Source organism: Nannobrachium achirus (genome assembly GCF_963921795.1).
Source record: "Nannobrachium achirus genome assembly, chromosome: 7".
In the NCBI taxonomy this organism is placed as follows: Eukaryota; Metazoa; Chordata; class Actinopteri; order Myctophiformes; family Myctophidae; genus Nannobrachium; species Nannobrachium achirus.
In genome coordinates this window covers 13425439-13448123 of record NC_137816.1, presented here as the reverse complement: position 1 = coordinate 13448123, position 22685 = coordinate 13425439, and the positions used below count along the sequence as shown (strand labels likewise).

At 42.4% G+C, this 22685-nt stretch overlaps 1 protein-coding gene across 1 annotated transcript in view; it reads right to left on the bottom strand.

The window, feature by feature from the left end:
* The window catches only part of tcf25 (TCF25 ribosome quality control complex subunit), a 40112-nt gene extending 20687 nt beyond the window's left edge, over positions 1 to 19425 (bottom strand). The window contains exons 1-16 of the mRNA XM_080729984.1: positions 19122 to 19425; positions 18146 to 18292; positions 17964 to 18026; positions 17664 to 17788; positions 17068 to 17133; positions 16884 to 16966; positions 11035 to 11165; positions 9953 to 10052; positions 7403 to 7496; positions 7141 to 7233; positions 6658 to 6763; positions 5851 to 6010; positions 5213 to 5300; positions 4804 to 4962; positions 2975 to 3065; positions 1682 to 1761 (exon numbers count right to left, since the gene is read on the bottom strand). Of these exons, the coding sequence (XP_080586110.1) occupies positions 1682 to 1761; positions 2975 to 3065; positions 4804 to 4962; positions 5213 to 5300; positions 5851 to 6010; positions 6658 to 6763; positions 7141 to 7233; positions 7403 to 7496; positions 9953 to 10052; positions 11035 to 11165; positions 16884 to 16966; positions 17068 to 17133; positions 17664 to 17788; positions 17964 to 18026; positions 18146 to 18292; positions 19122 to 19352 (1817 nt within the window). The 5' untranslated portion in view covers positions 19353 to 19425. The remainder of the gene's footprint in view (positions 1 to 1681; positions 1762 to 2974; positions 3066 to 4803; positions 4963 to 5212; positions 5301 to 5850; positions 6011 to 6657; positions 6764 to 7140; positions 7234 to 7402; positions 7497 to 9952; positions 10053 to 11034; positions 11166 to 16883; positions 16967 to 17067; positions 17134 to 17663; positions 17789 to 17963; positions 18027 to 18145; positions 18293 to 19121) is intronic.
* Between the last annotated feature and the right edge of the window lie 3260 nt (positions 19426 to 22685).

The following is a 22685-nucleotide window of genomic DNA, read 5'->3' as shown; positions in this document are numbered from 1 at the left end:
GATGATGTCATTCCCGGTTGTATTCTGGGATTCATAGTCAAGGTAATCCCATATCTTGGAATGCCCAAATATGGACATACTGTGTCAGTCTCAGGTCTATGATGTCAGACATGCGCACACAATGATCTGATAACACACGCCAGACAAATATGGGTTATCACTTCTCCCATAGACAGGCGAGAAGTGAGCACCCCCCCTTACCTTAGCTCCACCACCTTGTTTGCCCTATCCTGTACATTGTGTTTTTATAACTGCGATATTATTGAATGTTTTCTTTGCTTGCTATTTACTGTATTATGTCCATGAATTAAATACAGAGGGCTTCCAACGTAAAAAAAGGGATGTTCCTTTTAGGCAGGGTGTTTAACTGTACTTGTACTGTACTACATTTCAATTGTACTGAATATAATTGTACTGTTCTCCATTTTTGTCTAATAAAATAATCAATCAATCACTCACATCTATGATGCCAGTCATCTTCATATTTGGGAAAAGTTTAATTTTGAATTCAAGTCAATGGAGAAAGTTAATTCACGAATACATTTATATAAATTAAACTATATAACGTATCTCTTAGCAAAATGCACCCCTACGTATCCCCATGAAGCCTGTCGATTTGACATATGGCCCAAGTGCCTGCCACCAAAACTGTGGAGGAGTAGCGCGGCAAAAAAGGTTTACCTGGAAAGATGGATGGAAGGAAGGAATAAAGTCAGACTTTAGTACTATTAAGTACTATAGTCTGGTTGCCATGCAGGGCAGTGTTGTTTCTGACAGCAACTTTTTATTTAGTTTTAGTCATAGTCTTTTGAATCGAATGTCATTTAGTTTTAGTCTAATTTTAGTCGACTAAATATCATAAGATTTTAGGCGACTAAATCTACAGTTGATTTAGTCGACAGGCCTTGATGGCCTCGTAATGACAGATTTTACTCTTGGTTGTGTGCTGAAAATAGCAGATCTACAAGCTCACAACGCGTCGCAACGTGTCGCAGCGCGCCGCGCTGTGAGCTTGTAGATCGGCTATTTTCAGCACGCAACACCTGACGCCCGTATCAGAGTGTATGGTGGAGAGCTATCCACCGGTGGAGAGCTTTCCACCTCAAGTCAGAAAATAAGTGCAGGACATCATAGTCACGGGGCCCACGGTGAAGTCCTCCCCCGCCTCCCTCTGGTTCAGACGCAAACTCCGACCAGGTCGACCAATCAGTGAACGGGGTGTAGAGCCTGTCTGTCTGATAGTAAAAACAGAGAGATGTGTTGGGACTCACGGTGGAAAGCTCTCCACCGTGAGGAATGACGTAACGTTGTAGTTTCATGACTCAAAAAGACTCGAAAAGACTACACCGCGGTGTAAAGCCTTCCACCGCCCAGGCGACTATGATGTCGGCTTAAGAGCAAGCAAACATAAAATTACTCTCTTCTCCCTCCCTAACGTTTTATTCTAGTTTTTATTTTGTTGACGAAATTGTCAATATATTTAGTGTTAGTTTTAGTCATCACAGCTTAGTTTTTGTTTATTTTTTATTTTTTTTTGTTTAGTTTTCGTCAGTGAAAAAAACACAGTCGACAAACATTTTTCGTCATAGTTTTAGTCGACGAAATCAACACTGCTGCAGGGAAATGATTGTACAATGTATTAAGATATTATCTCAGATTCATAAGTTATGCCATACTGTACCTCTCTGGCCGTGAATAAGACGTCATGGAGTCCAGAGGGGGAAGAGGGTCGAAGCCCATTACAGGCTGAGCTCTCACCTCCTAGAGGGACAATGAATAAGCAAAATTCAATTCATTCATTCATTCAAAAAGAAAAATAAATAATAATAATAAATAAATAAATAATAATAATAATACAAAAAAAGATGGAGATATTGGATAATTTTAAGTTGCTTGATTTAGTATTTAGATATTTTAACCATGATGCATTCATCAAAAACACCTGTTCTTTCTTCTGACTCATACTGCCCTCGTAATACGTGAGCTGGTGTTTTTTTCGATAACTTTTTTCATTTATTTGTAATAGATTTTTGGGAAAATGAAAGCTCACGTATTAGGAGGGTAGTTTGAATCACCAGAAAAAAAGAACAGGTATTTTCATTGAATCTATCCTAATATCAAATATCTAAATACTGAAACGAGCAACTTAAAATATGTCTGCTGAGTGCTGACTCTGCTCAGTGCTCACAAAAGCCTGATTAGAAAATAAAATGACGATGATGATTATTTTCACATTCAGATTGAGTGAAAGATTATATCAAAATAACGTGGGTTTAATTGGAAAGGTTACACAGTATTACTTTAAGGGGTTAAGCGACAGCCTGTGAGATTAGGCACACATCTCTGAGCCATACAAATCTAATCAACCATTTCTCATTAAGTGTTTGAAACGTGGCCTCAAACCGAGACAGCCAATTTGTAATTTTCATTGGTTCTCACCTTTCCTGTCATATTTGAGATGCCACATTTTTACCACATAAATGTACATTATGCAACATTGTACTGTGTCACTAGCATCAAATAGCCTAGAAATATCGTCAGGAAATTAATGTTTTAATTATTTTAAATAATGTCCTCAACACAAGTGTACCGACACAGCACCGACTAGACCGACTTCTCATGAAGAACAAATTAAATTAAAACGTCCCAAGAATCCGTGGTTGGCATTACCTGCCCCCTCAAACGTAATATAAACTACTTGGGAGGGATCATAATTCTTGATCAGTAAATGTTACAACAAGTTTTGTTTTAATGACCCCTGTACACTGTGAGTACAGTTGTGGAGGTGTCACAAACACTTATCATCAAAAATATAGCAGTTGGAGCAGAAACGTCGGAATCAACAAAGTCCTAGTGACTCCTATTACTGACCTAGTGTTAACTAAAAATAGTAAATGGGGCATTTACTAGATCCAAGGCACACACGTGCTAATGTGACATTCCATTCAGAGACAAAGACAGTAGTGTCACCCACCAGAGGAAGAGAGGATGTGGCTTCTTTGATCTCAGAGAGGAGAACATGGCGATGTATGTTCCGTGGTGCACTCTGGTACCTCTGCTTTCTCCTATAACAATCACAGGAAAAAAAAACTAAACATGCTAAGGCTGACTTCGAGAATGGGTGACCCAATCCAGTGACTCCAGAGGGCTGAGAGGAAGATAGATATGGGGGGGGGGGGGGGGGAGGTTCCCGTTCAACATTTCTAACAGTAACAAATATAAATGGAAATAAATCAACAACCTTAAAGCTATACTGTGTAAGTTGCTAAACTAGTGGTCAGTCGCGGTATTGCTTTTTTCACCCGTTTTTCGCCCGGAGTCACTGCGTACCACCGCCGCGGACCACCGGAGCGGCGCCGCAAACCACCGCAACAGATACGAATCCATGGAGTGGTAGAACGTAATTTTCTGAGCAGGATTTGGGGAATAAGAGGTTAAGAATCCTTCACCATCGTAAACACTGGTTGCTGAGGGAAGCTACTTCCTGAAGAGTCGGTTATTGGCCGGTAGTGTATCATGTGTGTATGATCTGCGATGTGATTGGCCAACGTATACACAACGTATACAGATGATGCAGATGACGCTATTTTTCCGCGAAAACCGGACCCCGGCCAGGATCATAGAAAACATATAAAGAGAAGGCTTTAGAAGCTGAAAATAACGGAGTGGGTGTTCTAAAACTTTAGCGATTTAACAGTTAGGACAATTTTAAGATTTGTTTTATAAAAAAAGTTACATGGTATAACTTTAAAGTTATACCATGTAACTTTTTTTATAAAACAAATTTTCCGGTTTTCGCGGAAAAATAGCGTCATCTGCATCATCTGTATACGTTGGCCAATCACATCGCGGATCATACACACATGATACACTACCGGCCAATCACAGCTTATCTGCCATGGTCTTCAGGAAGTAGCCACGCTCAGCTACAGTGTTTACCATGGTGAAGGATTCTTAACCTCTTAATCCCCAAATCCTGGCCAGAAAATTACGTTCTACCATACGTTCTACCCCTCCACAGATTTGTATCGGTCGCGGTGGTTTGCGGCGCAGCTCCAGTGGTCCGCGGCGGTGGTCCGGGACGACTCCGAGCGAAAAACGTCCGAAAAAAGCAATACCGCTAATGATACTCCTGAATTGGACAAATTTCAACCACAGTTGACATTTAACTCAGTCTGTGCCATATTTAAAGTGGGACCTCTTATATTGCCGTTTCGCCAACAAAGGGTTAAAAAAATAGTGTGCACGCTGGTGCACACATTCGTGCACAGATCATGCACTATGCATGTGCATGCTTTTCACAGCTTTCAAACAAAAACATCCGCTTGGAAATCCATTCAGGCATTCAGGAGAAGGCAGCCCTTATGTTTTCTTCAAATGTAAACAAACATGGCTGCCATGTTTGAAAGATGGGGTTGGTATGGGTAAAAAAAAAATATATATATATATATATATATATATATATTTTTTTTTTTTTTAAAAGACGTCCAGAAGACGTCTGGCAGGGAGGGCCATAGTTAAAAAGACGTTTTTATTATAGAAAACATATTTTTTCGCAGGGTATGAGTTAATAAATGGTTAGATGACTATATATTTTGGATATTATTAATATGAAGCATGCAATGCTGTCTTTAAACAGAAAAAGGATAAGAGGTTCATGCATACTTATAAAATCATGGCATTCACCGACTCGACCACTGTATTCAAGGTTTAATCAAACTGTTATTGAAAGTTGAAACAGCTGAACTACAGTGCACAGACAATGTGGAGCAGAGGAAGAGGGGCAGATCACAGGGATCGTACTTATTTTGGCAGTCCTCCACCAGGGGATCTTTGGTATCGACTCGGCGCAACACCTCCTTGACACACTCCTCCAGCCAGAGTAGGACCCCTCCTTCTCTCCACAAGTCATGAGTCCTCCCTACATAAAGACCAATCAACTCTGACAGTGCAGGGGACTGCCTGGAGAGACGGATGCAGAAGGGATAAAAAAAAAAAACAGCATAGTTGGGGAAGGGCAAGGGAGCAGTGGGTGGGGAAGAACAAAAGTAAAAAAGGGAATTAACTATTAACTATTTATGTATTGACTGTTTTAGTGACTGATTCTAATTAAATATTCTCTTCTTGTAAAAGCTAGCATGACTTCACGGAAATAGAGACTGATGTAATCATATTAGGCTGACTGAAATATTGTCTGGATGTGATCGTTTACCCCATCTGACTTTTTGGGCCAAAGAACTCATGCGACGATACTGTCGCATCTGGCTGCACGCCGCACCGATCCAATAGCGGCATCAATACTGGGAAGAAAAAAAACAGGTGAAAATGTCAGTTTATGTACAGGCATGCTTAAAGTGCGGGTGCCATGATTTTTTCCCTCTATAAAACATGATTATCTACTATTATGATTATACTAGGAGGAAGATTTTTTCCAAAAAAGTGAACAGAAAGAGTTAAAATGATGTTTTTATGTGGCCACACCCACCAGTTCATTGGTATGCGTGGTTGTCCGGGTGGGTGGTGACCCAGCTGAAGTTAGCCACACCCACGTATGTTGGGTGAATGGTAATTAGGGGAGGGGTCGATTCTGTGATGTAATAAGTATCTGTGTTTTTGGATCGGCACGTTTGGCCCTACAAGGTGGCAGCCTCCAGCTAAAACCCAAATAGAAAGGCAATACATAATTGCTCATAACAACCACACCAGGGGGTCTAATGAAGTACTGTCAACCTCCTAGACACATGAAAACCAGAAAAAGTACAAAACTATGGCACCGCCTCTTTAATTGTTATACATGTCCGTCCCTGTTTGTAGAATTGTGTGTGTGCAATGTGCACATGTGTGTCTAACCTCCAGGGAACATGATAAGAGCCTTCTGTAGGAGCAGGTCAGCCTTGTGTCTTTGTCTGTCTCTCTCCTCTGGTGCTAGGTCTTCTTGCTGGCCCAGGTGGAAATGGCTCATTGCCACAGAGAATGCAAAGTTTGGCAACTGGGACAGATTTCTATGCTCCTGAGGCAAAAAAAAAAGAAGTAGAAGAAAAAAAGAAAAGAAAACAGTTTGGGTAACTCAGTGAGATTGGGGTAAGAGCGCTCGTTTTGTCGTTCACCACACACCCCTAACATCACCTGGATCAATTCACCTTGATAGTCTCTTATCAGCGCACCTGTGTAATTCTGCGTATTCACCATGAGATGGGGACAACAGCCATTCACTTGTGTAGTCGCTGACGTCACTCGTTTGTGACACCTCTTTTGTTGTTTATCCACTAGCCTAGCTCAGCTGTGTTTAGCTATTAGCTTACTATGCCTAACTCTAACCCTAACCCTAACCTTAACCTCTGTAAAACTATGCCTAACCCTAACCTTAACCCTAACCTCCGTGGGGTGAGGCGCCATCATTCCTGCCGACGCTACGTTATCGTCGTTGTTGTGAATCAAAGCCACCGCTTGTTCCGCCCTGCGCCGCACGACGAGCGCTCCTGTTCTCAATTTCACTGAAACTCAAAAAAACTGTGACATATATATATCTCTCTCCCCTGCCTGCAAGAGCCTTTGCTCCTTCCCCTGGCCCCCTCCCCTTCTCTCTCTCTCTCTCTCTCTCTCTCTCTCTCTCTCTCTCTCTCTCTCTCACTCTCTCTCTCTCTCTCTCAGACTCACCTCCCAGTCCTGGTACAAGCGGAGGAGTAAGTGATATTCTCTGGAACGCAGTGTCAAAAAGTCAACGAGCAGCAGCATGCAGAGTGGATCAGCATCTGGGTCCAAACTGATAGTGAGATGGGAGAGAGGGTTGAACAAGAGATTAAAGAATGACAAATGCATGGCAAGATGAGAGAAAAAAAAAGTTTAATGTTAGATAAAAGGTTGCCCATGACCTGTGTTTGATGAAAATTGTAGATTATAATGTTATTATTTGGATAAGCTACAAGCTTTTTTTTGTCACATTCCCAAGCCAATAATTTGATGACCATGCTACCTGTCAATTCATTTTAATATACACTAGATATGCATGAAATATAATCCCATGTTATGTTCTCCAGTGTATCAGTTGTTACCAAGCATGATAAATGGCATATAAACAACATTTCCTCAAATGTTCCGTCCTTCTCTTATCTCTCCAATAGGTGTCCCTACAGTATGTACCTCAGGATCAATTTGCAGTACTCCAAGGCCGTCCGTGGGCATCCCCTCTTCTCCAAGAACATCATGTGCTTATAAAGAGCCAAATAAAATGCCCTGCGGACAGGAAGGGGGAAATGTTTCTTCCCAACAGCAAGCAAAAACACAATAGAAACAAAATACAGCAGAATGAATATAGACTATGTCAGACAAACTAGTATCATGATTTAACTCAAAAGTAACCTCACACAGTGAAGCTTTTGCCAGGTGGTGGGAAAAGACCTACCTGTTCTCTGGTCGGAGATAGTCCAGTCTGCTGCTCCCTGAGGTCAGACTGAACAACGGGTGGAAAGCGCATTCAAAGCTGTACAAGGCTCTCTCTGAGGATGGAACAAACACCAGTCATTTCTTCACCTCCAAAATATTTGATGTGATGCAACAGTTATACCGTCTGTTATCCCATAGTCCCCATTGCAAGACTGAAATTTATTTTCAGACAATGTCCCAATATGTGATGGCGTGCACAGGCGTGCACAGCGCACACCAATATTTGTGAAGTTCTGAACTGCCTTCACTGAATGTGCGTATGCCAATCCATGCTTCATTTTATAGAAGTATCTTCTGAAGTTCTGTTGTATTCTATGCTAGTCTGGCCAATTCAAATACTCATATCTTGAAATTATAACTGCTTTTTAGTTTGGAGATCACTTGACTAGCCTTTTGACGACTGTCATTCACGCCGCGGCCATCGCTACACCTCCCCCCTATTTATTTTTTGGTGCATCTGCACTGATCTCAGAAACAGCCCCTATGGAATCCTCAAGACTGAAATTAGTACCCAGGACTGAGAACTTTAACCCCTGCGGTAATCATTTGTTTCTTATCTGAATTTGTTCTTTGGTACGATCAAAATGGGTGGGATGGCATTACACTGACGTGGATTCCCCTTGTAATTGTCTTATAGTGCCATTATGTCATATTAACACAAGATTTCAACATTTATAGTTCAGGCATCTGATTGTAACTATATTAACGGTGCCTTGTCATAAACATGCTGCCTTGCATTGCCTACAACGTAGTGCTCATTTTACACACATTTGAATACATTATAGAAAAATAATTGTATTGTTGCTTTGTTAAAGCTATACTGTGTAAGATGCTCAACTAGTGGTCAGTAGCCCTATAGCAAACCGCGGTCGCGTTCGCGTCTTTCGCCCGTTTTTCGTACCTTCACACCCCCGCGTCTGCCTCCACAACGCCGAGAGCTATCTTTAGAGGGGTCCCTGGTTCCTGTGCGTTCAGGCATTCCGGAGAAACGGACTACTTCACCCTGCCTGGTAGGCGAGATTACCTTTTGAGTAAAGAGACACACGGGCGACTACAAATATGGCGACCCCACTTCAAGATGCGCTGTGATTGGCCGGTAGTGTACCATGTGTGCATGATCGGTGATGTGATTGGGCAACGTATACACAACATATACAGATGATGCAGATTACGTCATTTTGGCGCGAAATCCGGTCCACGGCCAGGATCATAGAAAACATATAAAGAGAAGGCTTCAGAATCTGAAAATAACGGAGCGGGTGTTCTAAAACTTTAGCGATTTAACAGTTAGGACAATTTTAAGATTTGTTTTATAAAAAAAGTTACATGGTACAACTTTAAAGGGTCACGCACCGCACATACAGAAAACGAATAGTGTCTGGTGTAACAGGACCGCCATGAGTCCAATGCCCATCACTGATTGCATTAAATCTGTTTTGATGTTGTCATATGTATTGGTCTGAATACTGTGATTACTGGATCTCCAAGTGAGGAGGTAGCATCAGATCAGAGACTGGTGTTAAAATGCAGTATGCACCAATTTTAACATTTGCTGTGCAGGTCCCAAAAATGTCACCAGAAACACCCATGGTTAAACCATTCCTTACATCACGCAAGTAAATTTAGTTACAGGAAACAAGCCAGTCGAGATAAATTATTCCAACATCAAATTGTTCAAATTAGTTAATTGGAGCCGCTGAAAGGGAAATCACATGTTTTGGCAGGGTTTTTTTGTGATAATATAATCATGAACAGCAGAAGAAAGAGGCCATAGATGCAATATGTTGATGTAATGTCTGGAATAACCATTTCTTTCAAAATGTATGTAGAAAGTCTCCCCTTCTAGTATTTTAAAAGGCATGGTGAAGCAGGACAAAAGAAAGTTGAAGAGATACAGTAGGAGAGTAAAAGCATACGTTGAAATAAATAAGAGGACAAACAGGCCAGGGCAAACCCATGTAACCTAATTGTGACCATATAGGGAGGAATACAAAACCGATCATATGACAGCCATACTGTGCATATTCATCCGAGTGATCCGACCTTTAAATTATGGTGCATCTCCATCAGATGTAGTAATGTACTGTTTTCAAACTTGTCTATAAAGTATTCAATCAATGAAAAACAAAAACAAATTACATGAAATCAATTATGACTCTAATAACAGTCTGAAAACATGGCGGTTCCTTGACCTCCACGGGAGATGTTTTTTTGCAACCAGGCCGAATGGGGAGCGGCAGAAAGACTATGACCCGCCGCTTTAAGCCGAAAAGCATAGATCTACAAGCACGTTGAAGGCCTTCAGATGATCTTCCGACATCTCATGACATCGTTGTTGTTATTATCCTGTGCAATGAAATGTGCAATTTCTAACTTCACTGCACTCTGTCTGCCAAAATCCACCCGATCTACTATGAATGTGACCGCCCCTCCAGAGCATGGGAACCAATCATCAAAACATACCACGAAACACCCATATTTGACTCAATCCTAAACCTATGATTCTCACCAATTAGGTCTCGAGCCATCTCCTGATCCTCCTGTATACGGCAGACATCAGACAGCTGGAGCAGGGAATCTATGTGATAGGGATTCATCTGTAGCAGGACCTGAGAGGAGAGGAGAGATTGATATTTGAGTAGGGATGACGGTTTGTGTGATATACATGAACATAGATTAGAAAGTGGATATACAGTAGGGAGATTAAACTTGACTAAATATCTTCACTAAATATTTAGAGGTCACTCAAACCAAAGTTAATCCTGTTTATTATCTGGTTTCCTGAAAATAACAGAAACTGGTGATTAGTGATTAGTGCGTTATAGAAAGGATTTCGACATAGGATATGGTTGACAATATTCTATTGATATGTAGATATACTGTATTGCTTACTAAAATGAGCTTGTGTAATTCTTCCAAAAATCTGAGCTTTTGTCAATATGTTTGTGTGTATGAGTATATAAAATAATTAACACATCGGGTGCCCACGTGGTGTCTACGCGTCAATCTCTTTGATCTTTACGAGTGCCCAACGACGCGTTTGACGCGTTGTACAGTAAACTATACTGTACTGTAGCTACTGCACTTGGCTACCGCGGTGATGAAACAACTCCATTTCCCAACATGCAGCGCGCAATTACGTCACCCGGACGTGCTGTGTGGCTCGTTGACTTCCTGTTTACCGGCTGCACAAAAATGCTGTTTTCTCCGGATTCTCTTCCTTTTTTCATTTTTTTCTCAAAACGGCAGCCTCTTCTACATGCCGTAACACAAACACTGTGGCTTAGAAATGATAAAAAACGGTCCTGACTGAAAGAAAAGATTTTCGCGAAATAAACAGGACATACTCGGATTACATTTACTCGGATTACTTTTCTCGCCAGTACTCTCGCCGGTAGGTAAAATGACGCGTTGCCATGGGCACCAGCAAATAAGACGTCAGAGATCACGTGGGCATCCGATGTGTTAACTGAAAAATAGGATTTACAAAACTGTTTGGTAAACAATTATTAATTGCAAGTATGTGACTACAAATCTTTGGATCTCATTCTGCCGAACATGCTTAACCATCAAGGGCATTGATTTTCTTACCACAATGTTGTTGGGATCCATGGACTCCACTGCATCCAGGAACTTAAACTGTACTTGCTGGTAGTCACGACTGTGCTCAAAAGTGAAGTACTGTAGGCCATCCTGAGACTGCAGTAGTGTCATTGAGATGCCTGCAGAGAGACATGGCGAGCTGATGAGCTATACAGTACATCACAACCAATAAGAAAAAAACTACCACAGTACGAGATGGCAATTTCTACTCAAACATTTGAATATGGTTCAATGAGGTTTTTCATTCCTTAACAAACCAGGGCCATCCACATGCCACAATCTGTTTTTAAAAGAATGGTTTTGGACAATCAATGAGATGGCTGCTAAGCAGTTCACTTGTGTTATATGTCTACTGGGTAGTTCCTAGTAAAATGGCAGTTTCAACGTTCTAAAAGACAAGTATAGGCCTACTGTAAAAAAAAAAAGAAAACAATCAAGCCACATCTGTGAAATAATGACCAATGTCCGATGTCCAAAGGTTATTGATATATCCATGAGACTTATGTATAGGAAGGGCTCTAGCAGAGACACATTAAAAGAGAAATAGACTATGCACACTGGATCCTCCTGCAAAGGTATACTATTTTTCATTATTTAGATTACCACCAAGGTGATGTATCGAGCCTGGTACCTCTTCCTCAGACATGATGATCCAACCCTACAACTCACATTGATCAGCTAACACAGGAATGTCGTCTTCCCTAAAAAACCCTGGACACTACTAGACTCTTCTCCCTCCTGGCTCCCTAAAAGCGGTCCTACACTAGCCGATAATGGGCTATTTAATTACCCTCCCGACAATCGGGCTGCCACCGACTGAAACGGGCCCGACAATCGGGCATGAACGTCGTCTAGCGTGAGGTCTCACAGATCAACTCGGAGCCCAGCCGAGTGGCTCGGAGGACGATCGGGGGTAGCCCGACTCTTTTCAAACATGTTTGATATTTTCCTGGATCAGTACTGGTCTGGAAGACTGGAAGAGCAGCAGGGGACTGAGAGAAAATAGTTACAGCAGCCGCTGATAGACAAGTCTCTGAGCATACATCTGACTGACAGATCCATCTCTTTTTTTTCTCTCCACCTCTCCCTCTGCCTCTCACTCACTCACACACACACACACATACACGCGCGCGCCCGCACACAGACACACTTTTCATAGCGTCCGTCCGTCCTTCAGGTTGTATCATGAATGATTGGGATTTAAATTAAAACTCAACGGCAGTGCTGCGCATATCAAACAAACAGAAGAAAGACTGCGACCAGCACACATCCCTTGCAAGTAGGTGGGACGTTCGCGAACGAATCGAGTATTTTGAACGGCTCTTTGAAATGAACGATGGGATCCGGTTCGCAGTAGGGAGCCGTTCCTTTCTAATGAACAGTGGTGGGAAAATAGCCTACTGCAATCAATGTGGAAATACTCTGCCACAAGTAGAGGTTTTTGGAATGTTAATATACTTGAGTAAAAGTACAAACGTATTGGTATCATTCAACATTTAATTAAGGTAGCCTACAGAGTACCAATAGTAGAAAGTAGGCAGAATGTCCTGTTTCACAGATTTTCCAATGAATAAAATGTAGAAAAATCTTTTGAAAATAGCCGATCTACAAGCTCACAATGCAACACATTGTGAGCTTGTAGATCGGCAATTTTCAAATGGCCGTTATTTGTTGTAATTATAATCAAAATCGACAAAGTAACTAATGGGCCAGTCTTTTGAACGGCTCTTTGAAAGGAACGGATCCCAGAGATCCGGCTCACTTCAAAGAACCATAAATCCCATCTCTACTTGCGAGTCAAAGAAGTACACGCCGTCACGCCCATCCTGATCTACAAGCCTACAACGTGGCACGGGACAGACACAGTTTGGTCTTGGAGATCTTGTTCTGGGTGCGCTACACAGTCATACGACTAATCATAAATCAGGCACCATGAGAAGGACGGAGCAGCACTAGCGCAGGAGAGGGGATGTCAGAGCTGGATGTACATGAAACTTGACAAAGTGAACTCATATTATCGTCAAAATAGGACACAACTTCCATATTGAAGCTTTTTTTTTTCGTTGCGTGAGGCGGTGTTGTGTGTTGAGTCAGTGGATAACGTCATGTGTTTGTATGTGCGTCAGTGCGTGTGCGTGCGTGTTGCAAAGCACAGCTCTCAGAACAGCCCCCGTGGCATCTTGTATTCATTATATTATTTATTATTGCTGTGTTCGAGCCCGACTCAATCGGGATAGAATCCTGTAGCGTGCGGAGCGCCCGACTGTTCAAAACGGCTAGTCTGAGCCCGTTTAGATTATCTGGTAAAATAATCTGAAGAAATGATCCTGTAGTGTTTAATTCTACCCGATTCAGTCGGCCCCATTATCTTGTAGTGTATTGCCAGCTTAAGTGTGGAATTAACTCCTTGTTGCAGTCAGAAGTAGAACTGCAGTTTCTCCCTCACCCCCTAGCAATTCACTCACTGTCCATGACATGTATCACTTTTGATGATAGTTAAATATGCAGATAGATTTTGGTAATTTCTTCTACTTTTCATGTTTTATTTCATAGCTTAGTTGGGTTTTCTTTTTTTACCACAAATGTTAAGAATGTGATTTAGATGCATGTTGTTCAGACAGTAGCTACTTTGAGTTCATAAATGACCTGGTATCAAAGTTTCTTCCAGGCACAACTATGTTCTATCTGGCTGCACTCTATTGATGTGACGGTAAATATTTACAGTACCTTGTTGTTAACTGACTAGACTAGAAACTCATAGACTAGACTCAGCTTGTTTCAGTTTTGCACTTCAAATAAATGCCTAAATTGTATTGATAATATTTGTAGTCTAGAGTTCACACACAGCTAGAAGAAAGCTCTGCCACATTTGATTCATCTACTGTAACACTATGGTTTGGTCTTTATTGTGACATCACACGCACACAGTGTAGTATCAATGTGGCCTCTGTTAACTTGTGAAGTAAATGCATCTCTGATTAAAGTAGCTTGCGGCTACCGCCAGCACTAACAAATTATTGGTTGTACTGCCCCTCTCAGTATGTGGAACAGCTAGCAGTGAGAAGGTTATTTCTCATGGGGGGGCTGGGGACTAAATTAACGCATTTCTCTGTGTATATGCATGTTATGCAGGATGTTTCATCTTTCCAGCACTATCAACAAAGGATTGCCGTGCAGTGCAAGAAGGCATTTTTTGCACCTGTTAACCTCAAACACCAGTTTACAAGGATTCGATGAAGATTTGAACAGAATATTGCGGACCCACCAACTCGACACGCTGACAGACAAATGCCAGCAATCATGTTTTTTTTTGGTTCTCGGAAAGCGTTGGTTTCAGTTAATCCCGGGACAGAGAAACACAGACAGGTTTCATGAATAGATATAGAGGAGCAAAGATGAGTGACAGTGAGAAGACTTTCCAGAGAGAGACTCTCCAAGATGGCGCCGTACCAGGGCGACATGCTGAGAGCTGCTCTCGCCTTATTGCTTGTCTTGATGTTGTATGTCACTGTCTTTGCACAAAATGCGTCTTGCACTATTAGAGTTACACAACAACAACCCGGCGGATCCACCATGGCGGAACGGCCACAGAAGGAAGATAGGGAAGCAAGGTGGTGTCCTGGTGAAGCTACGAGGGCACCCCATTCGACCCCCGATTCCCAGCATGTTGTTGGCCAACTTTCAGTCTCTTGACAACAAGATGGACGAACTCCGAAGCCGGTTGTGCTCTCAAAGGGACATAAAGAACTGCTGTGCGTTTTGTTTCACAGAGACGTGGTTGAGCCCCGACATACCGGACAGGGCGGTACAACCAGAGGGTTTCTCTGTGTTTCGCACGGACCGTTCCACGGCAAACACAGGAAAGACTAAGGCTGGTGGTGTAATGTTTCTCATCAACAACTCTTGGTGCACTAATGTGGTTATAGCCTCTCAGCACTGTTCGCCAGTGTTGGAACATTTAACACTAAGGTGTAGACCATTCTATCTCCCCAGGGAGTTCCCCTGCGTGTTGCTAACGGCTGTCTACATTCCACCAGAAGTGAGGGCAGCAGAGGCTCTTGAAGAGCTGAGTGAAGTCATTAGCAAGCAGGAGAACGTATACCCGGAGGCCATATCAATCGTGGCGGGGGACTTTAACCACTGCAACTTGAAATCTGTGTTACCAAATTTCTACCAACACGTGAGAAAACAAGAAGCTCGATCACTGTTACTCCACTATCAAGGCTGCCTACAGAGCGATCCAGCGCCCTCACTTTGGGAAATCCGACCACCGATCCGTGCTTCTACTACCAGCCTACAAGCAGAGAGTGAAGCGTGAACAGCCCACGGTGAGATCTGTACAGTGCTGGTCCACAAATAACGTATCCAAACTTCAGGGCTGCTTTGAATCTACAGACTGGTCCATCTTCAAAGATCAAGCCACAAATTTGGATGATTACGCTGATTCTGTCACTAGCTATGTCAAATTCTGTGTGGATAATTGCATCCCAGTACGAAACTACAGTGGCTGTGACTCACGGCGAATGTGGAGAGGACTACAGGCAATTACGGACTACAAACCCAAGCCTGACTTTATTAACACCTCGGCCTCTCTACCGGATGATTTAAATAACTTTTTCGCCCGCTTTGAGACTCACAATACGGACCCAGTGACAGTATGTTAATATACAGGGATTTAACCAATTGTCTGTTGTTGATATGTTTACTAGTAGTAAACAACACATGCACATACAAATCAGAATGTTTGGAATTGAATTCTATATTTAAAGTCTACTGTAAATTGTGTGTTCTGTTCTTTTGGTACGTAATAAATAATGTGATTTACATCGGAAACCAAAACACTTTGATGCTTAATCACTGGATACTGTATCTTTTATAACAGGATGGAATGGAATGGAATGGAATCTTTGCAGGCCCAGACAGCCCTTTGATGGCTCTGAATTATACGCCGCCACATCCAGACTCCAAGACCTACAGTATTGTTCTCCTCTCTTCTGAATATGGTCAACAAGCCATAGAAACACAGACAACAGAACAAATATACTGGCTGCTGTGCGGTAACTCTCATATTCTCTCTCCCTGGCTTTGTGTTTAACTGAGATCATGATGAATATCCATCTGCCAGCTCTGGCAGGAACTGTCAGGAAGAGACACGCAGGGAAAGGTCATTGTTGCCGTCTCTCTCTCTCTGGTGAGGAAGAAGGTGGTTGTCAGCTAGCTTCATACACAGACTAGAGTACAAAACACTGACTGATGTTGGCCTAAAAAGGAAACAGATTTCCACTGTAATCTGAAGACTTGCCTCTTCAGACTGCGCCTTAGCCCGTGGCACTTGACCTAGTCTTGACAACCATGCAGACTTACACAAAGGTGAAATGTTATTTAGACAGATGGCAGGTTCATTGTTAACCTGGTATCCTATAGTTTCAATGTACAGATTATTATTTTGATTGTCACAAGTTACTATGAAAAGCTCCACCGGCTGTCTGTCACGTCACACTTTTTGCCCTACTCTTATCTCCGGCAAAGTTGCCCCTATCCATGCCAAACTTTGCACACACTCTCCTTGGCTGGCAAACCACAACCTCCGCCTCTTATTTCTCACATGTGCCACCATGAGGCTGCGTGTATACATACGACCTGACGGTCACTTATCTCCTGATTAGGGAGTCTTACTGGTAATATATTGTTTAGACTGATGCTAGGTTCTTTGTTTACCTATGATCGTAGCTTGCTGAGGCACTGCACTGTCTGCATTTGATGTATGCTTGCTTATTCTAAGTCACTCTGGATCAGAGCGTCTGCTAAATTGTAAATGTAGAACTGTAAATAAGTACCTGGGCGGCTAAAGCGAGGCCAGGTGTCTTTAGGAATGGTCATCCAGGTGCTCCGATGGAACTGCCGCTGTCGCTGGCGAGGTCTGTCAAAGACAAATAAACAAATAAATGACAAACACAGTATGCATCATACACCCAAAACCTTTAAACCCAAACCCCTCCAACTTCAAGAATGTATTTTTACCTTTGATCTCCAAGAACTGCACGAGCCCCAAAGTACCGCTTCAGCTCTGTGTCTGGATTCAGATTCCTTACAAACAGACACAGGTAAAGGTCTTTCAAATAGCTGACATATAACATCTAGAGAATAAAAAGCCCATCCAAGCTGCACATTATGTCTATTCCAATCAATCTCAAATAGTGCAAGACCGCACAGTTTGGTTCATATTTTTTATTTGATCAGCCTCCCACACTAACTTTTTTGTGTTATGTTAGCTTGTGAAATATATGTTATTCATTTGTAGCCTCTAGACAACATTAAAGTCTTCACACACACACACACACACACACACACACACACACACACACACACACACACACACACACACACACACACACACACACACACAAAGATTTAACTGTTTAAGGTTGACAAGTAGCCCTGTCTGAAGCTCATAAGCTCCTTCTTGGATGAGCGGCAGATATTTGGACTCCCAATGAGAGACGTGGGTTCAGATCAGTCTTACAGTTACATCAATGCGCTGCGACGCATTGTGAGCTTGTGTGATAGGGATGCTGGGGTTTAATGGTTAATAGGTAAACAACAGAGGGCCTCCTCACTTGTGCTCCACGTATAATACAGGCTTGCTGTCTGAGCCCCCAACATCTTCATTCTGCAAGGTGAGACCGTTGGATCGCTCTATGGTCTCCAGCAATGCATCAATATCATCCTCAGCTGCATCCTCCTGAAACCAAAGAAGAGGCAAGTCAATTGACACCAATTAAGTATAAAATGACTCAAGTACTGCATAAACATGGTCCCAGAAGGTACTAGTCCACCTACAGTAACATTCATTAATAGCTCTATTTAAAAGCTTGCCATTTGGCTGAAGCAAAGCCAATCTTTCCAGGTAACTTTACCTGTGTGTCTCCTTGATTAATCTTTTTCTTCTTCTTTTTCTTCTTCTTTTTTCCTTCTCCAGACTGAGGAAACAAAGAGATGAAAATTATATTCATGGCTAGATTAGCAAAACGTATGCTAAAGTGAAATGGAGCAAAGACAGTCCTACTCAGTTTGAGTTAATTTTTTTTTTTTTTTTTACCTTTGCCGACTTTTCTTCTTGCTTTAGACATATTTTCTCTGTGTTTCTATTATCCTTCTTTTCATTGCCAGGTTCATCACTCCCAACAACCTTCTCTGTGTCGTCATCAGCTGACAGTTTCTCCGCCTCATTCTCTGCATCACCTATCTGTGAAAATGGACCTTCAGCTATTAGTACGAAAATACAGTTGGTTACATTAGTGCTCACTTCACTCTGCTCTAGCAATTTCATGCTGTACTTAGTTCATGATGAGAAGTGAAAAGCATAGCTAAGCAGATATAAACTGCTGCTCTAAAATTAAGAATTAAATGTTAGTTGGCGTAGGGCCACATCATTTAATGAACCATTTGTTGTATATTGTTTTAATGAGCTGTTTGATTGTGGATTGTTATTTAGCCTTTCTGAGTGACAACAGTGGAATCTCCCCATTAGCCTATGTTATGACAATGACATGTAATAGAAAGTGTTCCTTCCTAATAATACTCAATTAGAAAAGCTACTATTGGGAATAATTGAGGTTCATTAATCCCATTTGAGAACTATTGTTGGACTGCAAACACACACACACACACACACACACACACACACACACACACACACACACTACACTTTTAATAGTGTAATAGTGTATATTACAGGCAGGGTGGTATAATGTAATTAGAGCTTGCATCAGCATTACCACTGCCATCAACCCAAATAAAAAGCTGCTTTTTTACCCCATGTTGTCTGTCTGTTCCTATGGTCCATAGCGTTAGAATAACTCCTTCTAGCGCTATGGACCAGAGCTGAACGTGTGTTCAACAACTAGTTACACAAGGAACAGTGTAGACCCAACGGGAAGCAAAAGGAAAATGGCTAAGCTAACGTTAACTCGCCTCATGTTTATGACACTGTAATGTGTAGTGCAGTCGTCAGCGGCGCACATTCAGTCCAACAAGTAACAACAGCAGTTATAAATAATGCATGCATAGCTTACCAGCTCATAGATGTTGCTGAGGTTCTTCTGGTTCTTATTTTTCTTAGCTTTTCTGCTGCTGCTGTTCTTGGCTGGATGGAGAACGGCTTCTTCTTCTCCTTCTTCCTCCTCCTCCTCTAACTCCTCACCAGCCTCTCCTTGCTGCTCTTCTCGCCCAACATCTCCATGCAGCTCCAGAGCTTCTTGTCCACGTTGTTTCCCCCGCAGCCTTCGCAGGGCCCGGCTTGACATTGTTGTTATTATTCAATGAATCCACAGAGAACTTGCTAAAGTCGAGTAGCGCGTACCCACTAGCTACATGACAGCTATATTTACACTGTTTACAGTTTGCTCAGTCACAAGTGAGGACGAATGTCATTGGTGGAAAACGCTTCCTGTTTCCTCTTCTGACCGAATGGTTTGGGGACAGATAGATGTGCTGCCATCCACAGGCAAGGAATGGAACAGGCCTGATAGGCCAGTGCCAGTGGTTCTCTTTTTCATGTCAAGGAGTCAAGCCAGGACCAGTGCTGTGTTTGAAAAGATATGCCAGGGTCAGGGGACCCCCCAGGGTCAGGGGACCCCCATTAGAGAAGATTTTCGGCTCTAGTCTATGGCAGTGATTCTCAACCATTTTAATTTAAAGGACCCTCCCAATACAAGCAAGGAAATAGGAAATAGGATTGATTTATTTAAGGACTTGAGACGCAGCTTACCAGTACCACACAGAGGGAAGAGGTCGGGTTATGAGAGTGAGGGAGGTGCTCAACCTGGGAGGAGCTCAGGGAGGGGAAACTGAAGTCTTGGAACAGCTATGATTTGGGCCCATAGAGTGGACCAGAACCCTGATGTTGCCTACTACACTCCGCTCATACTTTGTACACACTGAATGACCAAAGACTTTTCTTTTATCACTAACAATTTTGCTATCATGTGGGAACCTCATCTGCAACTAAGCTGGCTGATGTCAGTGTGTGGTCACCTTTGCACAGTCCATCTTGATGACAGACTGACAAACCAACTGCGTCACACACGCAGTGATTGGGCCCCCTCTCAGTCCGCAGCTGAGAAAATGGCAGGTCATGTTCCCTCTAAGGTCAGGGGTGTCAAATTCATTTTAGGTCACGGCTGGATTGGGCAAAATGTGACTTCATGTGGTAGGACCAGTTGTGCACGTGTGTTCTCCCACAGCGCTTTTGCTTTTGAATCTTCTCTTGTGTGCCTCTGTAAAGTGGAATATTTTGTAGTTATAGCAAATTCCATTTATTATGCAGATTGCCAAGCAACCATTAGGCTACTTATAGGAATTGTTCAAATCTGAAAAATGTGAACTGGCACAAGCTCTTTGCTATGTCAAATGAATGCGCACAAAGTCAGTCGCACAGGGACCCCAAACATCTTTCTGGTTTATCCACCTCTTTCCCGCGGGAGTTTACTGGAGATTATTTGGATTTATTTGGACCACACTTCCGGTTTAACAGCATACATACAAGCTCACGTCGCGTAGCAGATGCAACCCTCGTGAGGGCAACGGTCCCCTATTCCGAAACACCGTTTTTGACGGACCCCTATTACGAAAAAAATAGAAACACACCTCTATTCCGAATATAAGACTCTCTCCCCTTTGCTCACCCCCCCCCCCCCTCTCAACCCCCCCTCACCCCTCGCGCTCATTACTTAGAAACACCCATCACCCATTCCCTCTCAACCCTTGCGCTCATCCCCCCCCCCCCTCCCTCTCTCTCTCTCTCTCTCTCTCTCTCTCTCTCTCTCTCTCTCTCTCTCTCTCTCTCTCTCTCGCCCGCTCCCCGCTTTCTCTCTGTCTCTCTCTCATTTCAGTTTGCGATGCACGCAATGCATGTAAAGCCATGGGAATTAAGGAATGCACGCACTGCCACGCACGGTCAATAGGCCTAATCAACCCATAAACAAACATGATACAATTGATTTAAGTTCTTTATGAGGAGATGGAGAGGAGACAGTTGGAAGAACACCACCAAAGTCTTTTAAACTCTCCCAAAGTTGCATAACGTGCGCATGCCATGGATGCACTGTGTCACCACTCGACACAGTGAGTACTGATCAGCCTTTTTAATTCATTGCTCATCTATCAACCTTATGAAACAGTCAAGACATTGTATTGTTGGCATGAAACATGATTGTGAAAGCAGTGTGCCACATGCAGACACAGCCTGCGCGATTATAGTCCAATGAATTCCCTTATGCAAGATTGAAGCTGTTTTAGCCTACTTTTCATTCAATTCGTTTTCAGTCCCATGCAATGCAGTAGGCCTAATACTTTAACTGTTGCTAATGGCTGTTTGTGCACCTGCTTGTAATGTATGCATTACAATTATTATGTCCGGTATTTTTTTCAGATGTCCAGTACATTTTTATCATGCCGGTCACGGTGACCGGCCGTTTAAAATCCTAGCACGAAGTCTGATATAATGGAATTCATGCTCATATAACTTCTGCTGCTACTTAACATGATATGACAGTGAAATTAGAATCATTTAGGAGAGAGAAAGGCCTTCTTCTGAATGTGTGAGTGGCTTATTGGAGGGCTGTAGGCCTATCTTTGATGCGGGCATCTGATGGTTACATTTCAACATATAGTTCTATTGTTTTATTACGTTGTAGGCATAATCACGAGAGAGAGAGAGAGAGAGAGAGAGAGAGAGAGAGAGACTAATGTCATTTTGCTTATATTTTTCTTTGTTTTGTTCATATTGTTCTGATTTTGAATATGTATTATTTATATTATTATTTTGTATCATACTGTATTGTAATGCTTTGGCAATGTAAGAATGCTTGTCATGCCAATAAAGCTTATTTGAATTGAATTTAATTTAATTGAGAGAGGGAGAGAGAGAGAGAGAGAGAGAGAGAGAGAGAGAGAGAGAGACTTCAGAAGCAGAACGGACTGCGCCTAAACACTGTTCGAACGGTGTGAACGGACTATAGGGACTCCTGGACTAAATATTGAATAATAGCCTAAATAATTGGCTATTCGGAATAGCGGGTCTTATATAAAAATTATAACCACCGCTACTCCAAACAATGGAAGTCTACGTTCGGAAAAGCGGTGCGAAGGAATAGCGGTGTGTAACCCCTTGTGAGCTTGTAAATCACACTCGGCTGCGGCGCCGGAAGCTCGGTACAACGTCTGCGCAATGCACTATGGGGCGTTGGAAACCCGTGGATACATCTCAGTCATTGTGGAACTGGCCACACCTGCAGCATCCCTGACTGCACGGTTTACTTCATATGGATATAGAAACACCATTGAATTAAACATCTGCTTGTATATTGATAAGGACAAAGGAGTGGAATATCGCTGATTTTGTTTAATGGCAGAAGAGGCACTGTGCATAACTAGTCCTGGGTTTCCAGAATGTGGAATACACATTTCCTCTTCCAGTTCAGTTTTCCATAACATGTTGTGGGCTCAGCAGATTTCAATTGATTGGAAACGTATTACCTTCAAATGTGCTTCTGGTTCAAGTCTAGTTTGTTTTGGCCTTGTATGTTCACATTAAGCACCTCATTGATGCACTGGTCAAATTGGGGATTGACAAGTCA